Here is a 15284-nt window from a genome sequence, read left to right as displayed (position 1 = left end):
GTTCCGTTTCAAATACATGTAAATAAAATCCAAATACAGAAAAAAGTTTTAAATGTGTATTTTTGATCCACACATTTGTTTTTCGTTTAAAACATCTGAACCTGCAAACACAAACCGCTTCCTGTGCACGGATCGCTGTGCATTCGTGTGTGGGTTTTTTGAGACTCCCCTGACGGTCAGCCGATTCCTACTTGTAATTTTTTCTATCTATAGACAATCAGATGTCTCCTCAATTCTAAGCCAATCACATGAGCGCTTCCCCACGAGGGTAGATTTATTGCGTTCATGACGTAGTGCTTCATGTACGCATTTTGCGCAGTCCGGAGCTGACAGGTCCATCTCATCTCATCTCATGCATTCACACCTAATAGTCCGCTCTCTGGTGCGCACCAGACCACAGTTTGTTACATTGTTTCTTTTTTCAGAAGGTTCGGTTTGCGTTGACACGGGCAAAACTCAAACGGACTATAGAGTGGGGAAGTCCCTCCCTTTCCGGTGGACCTCCATGGGACCTTATATCGGAAAAATAATGTATTGAAGTCAATGGGGAGAGAAATAGTATCTTTCGATCCCGTTTGAATTGTGCCACGAATTAAACATATGATTTTTGTCAATTTAAAAGATAATTTTGCAAGTCAAAAAAATTAAAATGTGTCGTAAAACTGTGAAGTTACACATTTCTTTGTGTGAAGCGCTCAATGAACTACAACTCTGGTCTTGCACACGTCACCAACACCAAGATGCATTGATGAGTCAGTCACTTCTTCAGGTCTGTCACTTGGATTCAGCCGGTGTCCTGGTACCATAACAGCAAAATCGCAGATGAGCGGCTCGGTAACATGTTTGTTGTTGGGCAAGCCGGGATTTTCTTGTCTGAATGGCAAGTCTCGGCAGTAGTGTCCATCAGACATCTTCACTTCCACTTCTGGTTCATTCTCCACTTTCTCGGCCACAGGCTTGGCTTCTTCCTCAGGCACTGCGTCGGATTTGTGTAACTCGACATCTGCTGTGAAGTCAGGCATGCTGTGACAGGAGTCTGAAGTCAGCTGGCTTTCAAAAGGCTCGCCTTCTGCCTCTTCATCTTCATAGTAACCGCCTGAATCCCGACCCTCATCTTCTTTTGGGGGGCCTCAGTTTTGCCTTCAACATCCTCATTACTGTCTCCTTCGGCGTCTGCTACAACATCGCCATCCTCTTTGGCGTCTCCAGCGCCATATAGACTGAGAGTTACGTCATCTCCGTTCACTCGAATGGACCACTTTTTTACAGCAATGGCGGATCGTGGAGCCTCTCAATCGTTCCCCGGAAGTTAGCGCCAAGGCTAGCAGAGCTGTAGAGTTGCAGCATAATAGACCGTTCGTGACGGACTTTTAAAGGTAAGAAGAAGTTTAAAGATTTATATTGCGGATATTATCAGTACATCTGATTCAAATTAACATGTGTATTAAAGGATGTCAGTGGATTATCCCTAAATTAGTAGATTTAGAGAACGTTTACAGATAACAGATTAAGCTAGGATACCATACCATAGTACCATACACTATACCATAGTGGTTGAATACACGGTATTAGGAAACACTTTATACTTACTGGACATGTTATACTCATTATATACTGTATATAAAATATGACCAAGAATGTGAAACAACTTTATAGAAATTCATATCACATCTGTTACTGATACCATTTGTCATACTTTGTTAAACTCACAAATAATAAAGTTCCATAACTTCAGTTGGGAACAAAGACAACACCTTATCTCCCCAAGGCAATTTCCCATCCAATAGGTGTGCTATATAGGTGTGTATAACCCTTTCTCCTGTCTGTTACTCCCTCTTTCAGCACAAGAACCACAGGGGGATTCAATGGAGCCTGAATACCTGCACTGAGACCCTCACCCTGCACCCTGAGTCTCAACTCTCAGTGTTTTTCAAGCCTTTCCCTGTTTTTTTGTATTAAACAAAAAATTAAGCTTTCCCAATGGTGTGGTTTTCGTTTTGTGAAAAAGTGCAAATGCAGCGTTTGTATATAATAACCTCACATATTTTTTTGCTGTTGGTCGTGAAATTGCTGACTTGAGCGAGCCATTTTTTCCTCCGCTCTGTGTCAGTGGGGAAGCCGTACATTCGTACTCCTTTCTCGGAGCGATTTGAGCATCCCCAGGCAGCACAGCAAACCATGGTGGCGACTAGGAGGCAGCACAGCAAACCAGGACAACACGGAGGAAAAGGCACAGACAAACTGCATGATATGCTATTCAATGTTTATTGAATTCCATGTATTTGCAATGGATGTTCCTAAAACAACACATTTAACATCATCATCATCATCATCATCATCATCATCATGCTGCTGCTGCTGCTGCTAGTCCTTTGATAGTCACCTGTCGGTCTCCTGTCCTTTCTGAAAGCCATAAAGATGACATTTGTCATTTAGATAACTTGTGTCCTCAATTACCATGGGATTACTGAAACTACCATGAATTTAAGAAAATGTTAGAAATTAATTTAATCTGAATTTTGAAGCATTCCTTTAGATCCCCTCCCTCTAAATATATCAAACATTAGAAAGTGATGCTCCTGACTACCATACAAGTTTAAGAAGATAATATTGGTTTGAAAGAATTCAAAGCTATAAACAGCAACAGGCTCTTTAACCAAGGCACTGTTAGCCTAACATGTAAACTAGTTGTTCACACTAATCCTAATATTATCACTTAATATTAGCAAATTCTATTTTATTTTTTAAAACATATTGATGTAAATACATATTCACATATCGATTTGTTGTATAAATATTGCAAATCAAAACCTTTATTCACTAATAATTACCAAAAATCGTAGTTCTATCTCCTGTTATGAATGCATTCACATTGCCCGCCATGAACTTCTGGGGAACGATCCTCGTCTGCATGAACCACGTGACGATAACCGTTTTTGGACTTCCGCTGTCGTAACTCTTCTATCTATATGGCGCTGGTATGCTCTCTTCCTCCTGTGTCCTTACCCTTCCTGTCACCTATGACCTCTTTATATACACCCGGTGCAGCTAAACCCCGCCACCAAGTGTTCAAAAATATTATTGCACTATACGTATAAATGAATAAACTGACACACCAACAGCACCCAAAGATGGCTCCTACAAGAAGTAAATGCTGCTTTGATTTACTAAACCTTTAGAGCACTTGGAAAATAAGAGGGTAAAAAACGACTAAACTGAACTCAGATCCAAAGTGACGGACAGCCAGAGACGCTTCACTTTCACATTAAAGAACAGAGACTTCACTTTTGTCTTCCTTTGATCCTTGGGGCTCATTTTGAGCGCCGCCGTTTAAAGCTCAAGAAAATGATCACAAAATTCTTACAAAGATGTGTTTCTGGTGTTTTATGTTTCTTTGTTGACTACCTAAATAAGTATTTAAATAAAACATGCCCCCCGCCCCCATTATACATCCAGACCCCCTATTATGTGACCATCCAAAGATATATAACTCACCATCAAATCTTGATGTATATTATCAAGGAGAGTAACGGACAGCAGCAGCTCAGTCTGTAGAGACTCGGCTTGGGAACCAGAGGGTGGCCGGTTAAAGTCCAGAACCAATTAGGGAGTGTGGACTGGTACTTGGAGATATCCCAGTTCACCTCCTGGGCCCTGCTGTGGTGCCCTTGAGCAAGGCAGCTGTCAACTGCTCCTAATGCTAGGAGGGGTTAAATACAGAGGTCAAAGGTCACTGTGTAAATGTACATAAAGTCAACTTTAATGTCAATCTTTCAGTTTGTGTGTACATCGAAATACCGTTTCCCACAATCCCGAATACAAAAATACAATTATACAATATAGATATGTATAAAAATATGTATAAATATGTATATCCTATATACACAATCAACAGACACATTAACACATATGCACACATTTAGATAAAAGACACAACAATCAATATATACAAAATAACAGTCACTTCAATACAGTGGCGGTTCTAGACATTGACTGGGGGGGCCAGGCTGGGGCCAGTTATTTTCTGAGGGGGGCCCAATAAATGCAGGACGAAAAAGACAAAGACAGTATGAAGTAATTGCGCATAAGAAAACAATGCAATACAGTTATTGGTATTTGTTTCAGTATACATATTTTTTTCAGATACTTATAGTTACAGTTTTTACGTGTGTCCGACTAGAATGACAAATAACGTTAGTTCCGCCTATTCCGTCAGCCAAGAAATCGTTTAATCATAAACTTTAGATTTTCAGGGGGGCCACAGGGGGTCCAAAGTCAGCGTTAGGGGGGCACTGGCCCCCGTTGGCCCACCCCTAGAACCGCCCCTGTTGTGGTGGATGTGGGAAATTGCGAGAACTCTGATATTTCCAGCAACATGGGACATTTGGTTCCTGTGAGGACATTTAGTTTACACAACGTAGGGGAGGGGCAAACATGCTAAAGCTTGCATAGCATCCGTCTGAACCTTTTCTCTTGGTGCTCTGTGTGGTTTTTCTTATGTCCCTCTCTCAATCGAACATTACCTTTGAAGAAAAGGTTTTTCTCTCAGCAGAGTTTTGTTTTGTCACAGCTCTTTGACAGTGAAAGTGACAAAGAAGAGACAGTGTCTGAGCCAGAGGATAATGTTGAGGAGGACTCTGATTATGAGGATTCGTCCTCTGATGACAAGGAGACCCCAGAGCAGATGCTCCTGTTGTCTCTCAAACACAAGCAGACACTTTCCAAAACATGTAAAGTTATCATGGTTCTGCTCCTCTCTTGAACAACGGAGTAGCTTTAGTGCGTCTAATGTCATGAAAATGGTTCCAGGCCTCACAACATACGCTGTCAGACATGAAGTCAGCATTGGAGCTCTTCATCATACCATCAATGAGAAGGATATACTTGAGATGATGGATTTAGAGGGGGCGCATAGTGGCACATTTAGAAGGAGTTGGACCCACTTGCAAGCCCACACTTTGTTGCTCATTTTTTCCGGAGTGTACAAATCAAAAGGAGAGGCAACAGCAAGCCTTTGGACTGCTGACACTGGAAGGGCAGTATTTCCTTATTGACCCCAAACACAACACATGTTAGAAGAAATGGAGGAATGTGACCCTCTTTATTTGTCACCAGACACTTTTTTTACACTGCTATGGACAATCTTGCAATAATTGCCAAAGATATTGAACCCCAAACAAATCAAGTTGGTTTCCATCAAACCAGAGCCATATAATAGAATATAGAATATTCTCTCTATATGGCGCTGCATCAAACGTAGCTTTAATCAAGGTGAAATTCAGATTATTTCACACTGTGGTATAGTCTCAATATCACTCTTCTTACTAAATCAATTATTCGATTATTTTCCTAGCTTCTCAATCGCTTTATTCTTAAAAGGCGTTTTCATTTCAGCTGATTTGTGTAGTATTATTTTGCCTCTCGAAATGTTAGCTTTTATTGTTTAGGATTTTCACTTCCGGTCTCCTGCTTTCTTGACATCTCGCTGGTGGCACCAAGTCGATAACCGAGTCATCGAGCGCCTTCGCGGCTCACAACAAATAGAAGGGCGAAATGTGCCCTGCATAAAGTCTCCCAGGCGAAACACGCATACTATGGCCCACCCTCATCAAACCAGTGAAGTAGCTTCTGGGCCAGGACAATTTCAGTGGGGTGGCCAGGATGGAACCAGTGATCATTTTGGGGTGGCATTGAAATCGCTATTATATGAACATGCAAATACATCTCACTATAAAATAAGGGGTTATTTAAGGCACCTACAACACACCTCTACATTATTTGGGATTAAGCTAGTGGTGGAATAGATCAAATAATATCCGGTATATCTAACTATTTTTTTCTTACTCCCGCAGGCAAAGTATCAACGAAGCTTACATCATACAAATGTAGTGCAATATACAGACTGTTTAGCTTATGGTGATCAGCAGCCCTATGAGCTCATTCTCTCAGTGTCAAACTAAAGACCTTTCGAGTGACCATTGCAGCAAAAGTAGTTATTTATTATTTATAAAAATAAATATGTATACAAAACCTGACAATTTTAAGGCATTAGCTTAGTTTAATTGACCATTATTATAATGAATGTAATAAATAAAGGTATTCTGATTCTGGTAAAATAATTTAATAAGATGTTATGCTAATAACTTTTTTCATGAAGGCTTATTAAGCTTGTTTTGCAAAACTGATAAATAAAGTTATATACATTTTAAATTAAAATGGTTTATTGTCATATCATATACACAACTAAGGTGTATTTATGTAATGAATGAAACACTTGTTGCAGGATCCTCAACAATGCAATTACAAGACTTAACAAATAACAATAAAATGATATTGTAATATAGTCCACTGATCTTTGTAAAAAAGAAAAATGTTTATGTTGGGTTTTGACTTAAGTTTAAAATAAATTGAGTTCTGACTTCTCAGAATGTTCAGAAAGCTGTTGGTCACATCCCATAATGTCTTTGCTCTGCAGGGAGTAAGGTTTGCCTGTCAGTCTAAATAAAGGGCTACATTAACCCTTTGCATTGAACTCAGTACAGTAAACACAGTGGACAGTTATCAGGACGCATAATCGATAGTCGAGCATTACAGCACTTCACCACACTGTACTAGAAGTTTCCACCGGGCTGTAACAGCTGTCTTTAAGATCAACATCACCGGCAGCGGGAGTCATGTCTCTGCCTTTTACCGGATAACGCGTGCTGCTGGGTTTTTAAATAGCTAGGAGGGGCTGAAGCCAGGCAGGCTAACAGCGAAGCTAACGGCGAATCCTCCAGCAGCTGCAGCGGGATGTTCGGCTGTCTGGTGGCCGGCAGGTTGGTGCAGACAGACGCGCTGCAAGTCGCCTCGGACAAGTTCGTGTTCAACCTGCCGGACTATGAGAAGGTGAACCACGTGGTGGTGTTCATGCTGGGCACGGTTCCGTTCCCCGCCGGTACCGGAGGAGCGGTCCACTTCTCCTTCCCGGACCCCTCGGGCGGCGGCGCAGTGTGGCAGCTGCTCGGCTTCATCACCAACGAGAAGCCCAGTGCCATCTTCAAGATCTCTGGCCTGAAGGCGGGGAAGGGCGGGGAAAACCCCTTCGGTATGATGGCCTCCTCCTCCCGGCTGTCACCCTCCGTGGCTCAGGTAGGAGGACCAGCTGTAAAGTAACTAAAGCTATTAAATAAATGTAGTGGAGTAAAAGTATACAATTTACTTCTGAACTGTAGTGGAGGAGAAGTACAAAGCAAAACCTTTAAATACTTAAGTACAGTACTTGAGTAAATCTTAGTTAGTAGTTACTTTACATCACTCGTTACATCAGTGGTTCTCAAACCTTTTCTATCTTTGGATAGACACGTAATGGGCCAAGTTAACATTTATTAAAATAAATCAAGTAGAAGTAGGTACTTGTGTTCAACATGTAAGAAGTAGAAAGTACAGGTATTTGTGTTAAACATGTAAGAAGTAGAAAGTATAGGTATTTGTGTTCAAAGTGTAAGAAGTAGAAAGTACAGGTATTTGTGTTCAACATGTAAGAATTAGAAGTAAAAACAGGGTGTCCGCGGGGTCTTAAAAAGTATTAAAAGTTGATAAATCAATTTAGCGAAAATTAAGGCTATTAAAAAGTATTAAACGGCATTTTCCAAGGTATTAAGAAGGTTCACAGCAACGACAACATGAAACACCCTTTAATTTACTGAAACGACATGTAGGGAAACCCCACAAGGCGGCCCCATGCATAGCGCGCCGTAAAATGCTGCTTATAAGTTTCGTTGCCTTGCTCCGCTCTGTGTGTGTGTGATCATTTTCTGATAACGATGACATAGCCCGCCTCCCTCTCCCCACGTCTCCTGCTGCTGCTGGGCTGTCAGAAGAGGGGGAGAAAAAGAGAGGCAGTCACCGTTTATTAAATATTATTATACAGAGAACAGAGTCGTTATCAATTTGTTTTAAAGCTCAATAAATAACAAAGAAGACCTCTGACCGGCACTTTCCTAATTTTGTACGGAAGATTTAAACTTTAACGGACATGTTGACCGGCGGAACATTTTTTTTACGGAAACTGCCGCACGGTCCCCTCGTTCCTTGGGAGAGGCGGAGAGGTGGGTGTTTTTCATCTGCTGGTGGACTACCTGAGAGATACAGCAGGAGAACACGCCGTCCACCGCGGAGAATAAACAGAAGAGCAACCATGGCAACCATGCTCCGGGGTCTTCTTCGCTGCTTTTGGTGGATTTCAGTTGGCAGCAGCGCCACTTACAGGCCTGACATATATACTACATGGTTTCCAGCATTTCCAGCGGTCTAGTGTGAACGGACACGTTAATGAATCGAATGCGTGTGCCCAATTTAACCCCTGGGTATTTGTGAGGGAGCTCCTATATGGCATTACCCCGCTGAAGCTCACCAAAGTTTAACATATTTCATAGTTCAAAGTTTTGTCAATTGTTTTGTTTATGGTCAAATACTGGTTTCTAATGGTTTCTGAGGAGTTTTACTGGAATGAAAGAGCACAGAGTCTACAGAAGCAAAAAAGCAGCATACTGCATTAAACCTAACCTTCACAGAGAGGTTGAAGTTCATGTGGAAAGGAGGCTTCAGTAGTCTGTCTGCACTTTGTTTAGTTTTGCTATCTTACAATCAATATAGTAAATGTGAGGTAAAGTGTGTTGCCAATGTAACCGGTTAGAACTCAAAGTTGCGATGAGGTCTTAAAATGTATGGAAAGGGTCTTAAAAAAGGTCTTAAAAGGTATTAAATTTGACTTCAGGATTCCTGCATATACCCTGAAAAAGTCGTCAGAAAAATAAGTAGTGGAGTAAAGTACTGATACCTGAAAAATGTACTTAAGCACAGTAACAAAGTATTTGTACTCCACTACTTCCCACCTCCGATTGTCCCACATTGACCCCCATATCTCTTGTTGGTCTCAGGTCGGTGTGTCGGTGGAGGCTCTGGATCAGCTCGCCCAGCAGATTCCGGTCTCGAGCTCCGCTGTTTCCACCGTGGACTCCTTCCTGCATTTCACCCAGAAGATGTTGGACAGTCTCTACAACTTCGCCTCGTCCTTCGCGGTGACGCAGGCTCAGATGACCCCGAACCCCTCGGAGACCTTCATCCCCTCCAGCTGCGTCCTCAAGTGGTACGAGACCTTCCAGAGGAGGATGAGCCAGAACCCCAACTTCTGGAAGAACTGAATCAAAGACTAAAAAAGACCGTTTCCACAGTGCCTACAGCCAAACCACTCGTCTCTGAGACACAGCTTTACTTCCTACAGTTTATAAAGTGTTTTGGTTCATCATCATTACACGTTTTTTTGTATTAAAGTAAGAACAACGATAGTAAATATGAGATTCAGGATCATTCTTGGCCATGGAAACAGCAGCTCTAAATGAAAACAAACTAAGATTTACTTGGTTTTTCTCTTAAAATAAAATAGATTATTCCACACTATTCGAAGTGTAGATTTCATTTCTTCTACAATAATACCTCACCTGCATTGACACAAACAAAAAAGCTCAGAATCAACAATGCTCCTTATTTTCTATAAATAGTTATCTAAACCAAATTGCACCCGATACAAAATAAACATAACGGAGACATTTTTAAAAATACTAAAAGCTCAGAAGCTGCATTGCCTTTTGTTCACTAGGACATTATTCATTCACCTGATAGTTATTACATTGAAATCCCTAACATTATTATTAGGGGTGCACCGAATGGGAAATTCTTGGCCGAAACCGATACCGAAAATAGGAAACAGTTGGCCGAATGCCGAAAGGCCGAAAATGATTAATAGAAATATATATATATATATATATATATATATATATATATATATATATATTTATAATGTATACATTTTTTACCAATGTTATTCAGCTACCTGATTATGGAAAAATAAATGATTATGGCAAAACTTAACTTAAATAATAATCACTATTATGGGTCCATAAAACATTTATTCAGCACTTTTGAATGCATACAGTACATTCATTCCAAGTCAAGTGCATTTTCTTTTCTCTGTAGGATAACTAGAACAAAGTGCATTCAGAACAAAGCCAAGGTGCTTTAAAACTGCATCAACATCTAGGCCAGCAGGCCGACAACAAAATAGTGTAAATAAAGACTAACAGCCAGGCCTTCAACAACAACAAGTGCACCAATAAGTGCATGCATACAAATGTGCAAACTGGATAAATCCACATGAATGTAACTTTTTACAAATGGAATTACAATTCAATTTCAAGAATCTGTAAATAAGGCTGTCTGTCCTCATAAGCAAAGTAGTAAACATTGTATAAAGATACATAAAGTGAAAACTGGATACAAAATCCACAATCAATTACAAATTAAATTACAATTTCAAGAATCTGCAAATAAGGTGGTCTGTCCTCATGAGCAATGTAAACAACATTGTATCGTTTAGATACCGAAAGTACAATATATTGAACACTGTGCTGCTGTCATTTCCCCCTAATGATAACCTGAGATGGTGAATTATAACTCACAATGAAAATGGTTCAGGAAAGTGGGTATAGAGTAGACATGTAGAACTAGATAAGCTTATGATAAGCCAGCCTGGTCTACTTATTAAGGAAAAGTGGGAGGTTCTTTTTAATGAACAGTAGCTTCTCTGCTTCATCAGCCATAAAGTCTGTTCCTCTTCTCATCAAGCACATGAGAGGCAGCGCTGAACAGTCTCTCGCTGTCAGTGCTTGTGATTTGATCTTACTCCGTATATTTGTCCGGGTGTTTTGATTTCAAGTGGTGGAGTAATCCCGAAGTGGTGAAAGTCTTTGCAGTTACACCCCCTCGAGAAATGTCAGCTGAACACGTTTTACAAATCACAATCCGCGCCTCTTTCTCTGATATTTTTAAATATCTCCAAGCGGCAGACATGTTGGCTGTGAGCCAGCCGCGAGCATGGTCGCGCGCCGTGCTTGTCGCCGCGTTTTGATTACGTCATCACAACAACACGTTAGTTTACCAACGTAACCCTGTTCCCTGACATTCGGTGATATTTTTTCGGAGCTAGAACCCTTTCAGCCGAAAGCCGAAAGGGCCTTTTTAACCATTTTCGGCCGATAATTTTCGGCGGCCGAATATTCGGTGCATCCCTAATTATTATAAATGATGTTTGTTAGCCTTTAATAGGCAAGTTCTCCTTTCTTATGGAGGGATTGATATCATTGGTCATATCCATTTTGTAATGCTAGACTTTGAATATTCTTCCAAAACAAATCAAATAATTTCCTTGTTGTTTTTTAGCTGTTTTATGACACTACAACCACATAAAAACATAAATGTTAAAAGGGTGATGGCTCAACTAAGGTCTTGGCTAGGCTGTAATAATATCTTTTGAGTTCAAGAGAAAATTCAAGATGTAACCGACAACAACATGTATGAAACTGAGACAAGAAGAATACAATATTAAAAGTGTTTTTGTTTTACATTGAACTAATACAATATTAATAATACAGACAGTGCAGATTCTAGGGTCTGTGGGGGCCCTAGGCAAACATTCACTGGGGGCCCCTCGAACCACGCACAGCCGAAAGCGCACCCCCCGTCGCGGAGCAAGGCAACAACATTTAAGAAAATAAGCAGCATTTTACGGCGCGCTATGCATGGGGCCGCCTTGAGGGGGTTTCCCGACATGTCGTTGCAGTAAATTAAAGGGTGTTTCATGTTGTCGTTGTGGTGGACCTTCTTAATCTACCTTCTTTGGGGGGCCCTCTTCTGGTCCGGGGCCCCAAGCAGTTGCCTGCCTTGCCTGTTTGCAAGGAGCGCCCCTGAATACAGACAATGTTAACAGATGGTACAGGAAAACAAAGTGAGTTGAACAGGCAGACAGAAAGAATTGCTTATAAAGAAAATAGCCCTTCAGAATATCAGAATAACTTTATATCGTCCCACAGAGGGGAAATGTACATTGTGACAGCATAAGAGAAGATAGATTTCAAAAATAAACACTATTAGATAAATAGGGCATGCACAGAAAATAGAAAAATGTAAAAGTTACATTCGAAGTAGAGACAGTGCACATACGTGTCGTAGGAGCCATGTTTGGGTGTATGTGGCGTGTCAGTTTATTTAATTGATATTTATACTGCAATATTATTTTTGGACACTTGGTGGCGGGGGTTAGCTGCACCGGGTGTATACGGTAAGGGGTCATAGGTGACAGGAAAGGACGAGGACACAGGAGGAAGAGAGCAGACCGATTCCACTTAATGTAATGGCAACTTTTAATGTTCCATTGTCCTACTCTTTTGTTGCCAGTACTTCACAGGAGGAGATGGAGTGATCCAGACGCAGACAGATGGTTTCCGGTCCTTTGGTGCAGTTTAGAATGATGTTTATTGAGCTTTACATACCAAGGTTTAATTATGCTGTCAACAGCCCGGCAGATGCTCATACCACAACCTTTTGTTCGGGAGTAATTTGCTTAGGTATTCATCCTTCGAGCCAGTTCATCGTTTTCTCTCTTCACTGTCTCCTTTCCCACGGCATAGGTCTACGGCCTTGGGTATCTCTCTTAAGGAGGGGCAGCTTGGGCACATTGTTGTTGCCAGTCTATGACGGAGCAAAAGCCGCCATGAGGTAGTTTCCTGTTCAGGGACGAAGGTTCCCTGGCGCTCATTCTTTCCTATGGACGAGAGCTCTAGTTAGATTCAGGGTCCATAATGTTTAGTCTCACTGATAAAGAATGTTGATTATTACACTCTGAACTAGTTCAAACCTCGAGCTGCAGAAAGAGTTCTTCAGAATTGGTTTGGCAACTCGTGACACACCACCTGTCTTGTCAGTTCTCCGGCCGGAGCTCCAAATAAACTGTCAGTGTTTGCCCTCAAAGCTCCAGCTCTCCTCGTGTCTCTCTGAGTCCTGTTTTTAAATTGCTACAGAAGTTTCCCCCATACCTTTGACAGCATAATTAAACCTTGGTATGTAAAGCTCAATAAACATCATTCTAAACTGCACCAAAGGACCGGAAATCATCTGTTCGTGTCTGCGTCTGGATCACTCCATCTCCTCCTGTGAAGTAATGGCAATAAAAGAGTAGGACAATGGAACATTAAAAGTTGCCATTACAAGTGTCATTACACAACAGTGGTGTCTTAGTCTGAAGTTGTGTGAGTGTGTGGGTCTACCATGAGTTATCCATTTCATTTCGTTTTTGGTAAAAGATCTGAAATACCACGACGAAGTTACTACGAGCTCTAAAAAGGTTAATGAAAGAAAATATTCTAAGTCTCAACATAGGAATTCAACAAGGTGACTCACAGGGGCAGAGGCAACAACACAATACTAAAAAATGTAAAATAAATAAAAAATAAATTCTCAATTCAACCCACCATATCATCATTACATTTGAAAGATAAACCCTGAAAGCCTGTTGTCTAGGATTACACATTATCGCCAACTATGATTAACATACTAAAGTATTCCTTAACCCTTAGATGCATAAGTGGGTCTTTTTGGACCCGGTGAGGTGGTTTTTCTTGAAGTATTGTAAATACATTTTTTTATCATTTCATATTCCAGCTATTCCTCAAAAAACATGTTTTGGATATCATGCCTTTCAAATTTTAAATTTTCATTTTTTTATACATTTTAAGAAATTGTAGGTTTTGTATTTCTACCCCAAGCTTCCAAAAGTGGGTCAAAAATGACCCGCATGCATTTCCTATGGGATCCTATGGGAACCTTTGATTCTTATCACCTGTTGCTGTCAGGAATACATTCACTGTGGACCACACAGACTACATCACACATGACACCTCTCAGGAAGATTATTTTACACAGCAAGATCTGATACCTGTCAGTATAATAACAATAATAATAATACATTATATTTTTATAGTTTTTTTAAGGACTAAAATCGTTTTACAATATAAGGGAAGGTTAGGGTGGGGGGTATAGGACTATTGAAACTTGGGCTATGAGTAGACAAGAGGAGAAGAGATGAGTTTTGGAAAGGGACTGGAATACTATGAGGGTCTCAGAATATCGGAGATCTTTGCATCGATATGTTGTAAAAGTTTTTTTTCAAAATGTAAAAAAATGTCTAAAATTATAAATAGTGAAAAATTAAATATCAAATATTTCTAGTGTGAACCAAAATATAATACTAAATATTATACAAGTGATTTATCTTAACCAAAATGACAAAAATGGCATAAAAACACATATTATTCTAATACGGGTCCTTTTTGACCCACTTATGGAAGAGAGTAGGGTCCAGTCACTCAGGCATCTAAGGGTTAACCTTGATTTTAGTAAATGTAATTCTGTCTTCTGCAGTTCAGCCATCAGCCACCAGATGGCGCTGCCGTTCACTTAAAGCAGCCGCTGCGATTTATTGATGCTTTCTTTACCTGTGAGATAAAAACGATTATAAAATATATATATATTTTATGAATCGATAATTTAAAAAGCTGTATTTATTGTCATTCTGGATGTACAGTAACAATCGTGTGACATGCTAAGAGGCTCCAAATAAGATAACAATACATATGAAATATATAAAAAGAAGGCAAATATAATACATTTATGTAAAAGTATAAAATATAAGAAAACTCAAGTGCATATTATATTTTTTAAAACACCAAGGACTAAGCCTAAAAAGCTCATATAAACTCTGAAAACACAACGTTAATGCGTTTTTCTGTGTTTTTGCTAAAGAAAAAATGTATTTTAAAAAGTTTTTCAACACGAGAAACTTACTTTATCCAATAATGACCAGATACTTCCAGCTAAATAATGTCTCACGATATAACTCTTATAACCGTGGTGACAAACCTTATAATAACTGAAATTACTGAAGTTATCAAGTAAGATTTAGTGAACTGTTGTGAAAGGAAAATGTGTTTTTATCTCTGAGGAAGAATGTGTTGCTGACAGGATGTCATCATGTTTGTCTGTGTCAAAAAAGGAGTTACGACAAAGGAATCTCAAATTTATGTTTGCCTAAGGCTCGTGTAAAACAAAGGAATAGCCTTCAGCTAAAATGCTTCCTCACTGACTTCACTGCTGACTTTTCACCTATTTCTGAGGTGAAGTCAACAGGCAATCAAAAGCAAAATGTTAGAAGCTTTTATTTCACACACACACACACACACACACACACACACACACACACACACACACACACACACACACACACACACACACACACACACACACACACACACACACACACACACACACACACACACACACACACACACACACACACACACACACACACACACACACACAAGGCCCACATGTTAAAAGCAATTGAATGGGTT

At 40.1% G+C, this 15284-nt stretch overlaps 1 protein-coding gene across 1 annotated transcript; it reads left to right on the top strand.

Annotated features, from left to right (window-relative positions):
* The first annotated feature begins 6318 nt into the window (after positions 1–6318).
* On the top strand, positions 6319–9334 carry hikeshi (heat shock protein nuclear import factor hikeshi). Its single transcript, XM_079641650.1, has 2 exons — positions 6319–7131; positions 8922–9334. The coding sequence occupies exons 1-2, from the start codon at positions 6793–6795 to the stop codon at positions 9183–9185; spliced, it is 603 nt and encodes a 200-aa protein (XP_079497776.1). The 5' UTR covers positions 6319–6792; the 3' UTR covers positions 9186–9334.
* The last annotated feature ends 5950 nt before the right edge of the window (positions 9335–15284 follow it).

Source organism: Notothenia rossii (assembly GCF_949606895.1).
Source record: "Notothenia rossii genome assembly, chromosome: 7".
Taxonomy (NCBI): Eukaryota; Metazoa; Chordata; class Actinopteri; order Perciformes; family Nototheniidae; genus Notothenia; species Notothenia rossii.
The sequence above is the reverse complement of the archived record's forward strand: the minus strand, read 5'-3'. Positions and strand labels throughout refer to the sequence as shown.

Coding starts and splice junctions, on each gene's coding strand:
- hikeshi (XM_079641650.1), top strand. CDS start 6,793: ATGTTCGGCTGTCTGGTGGCCGGCAGGTTGGTGCAGACAGACGCGCTG. Junction 7,132..8,921: donor TGTCACCCTCCGTGGCTCAG/GTAGGAGGACCA, acceptor TGTTGGTCTCAG/GTCGGTGTGTCGGTGGAGGC.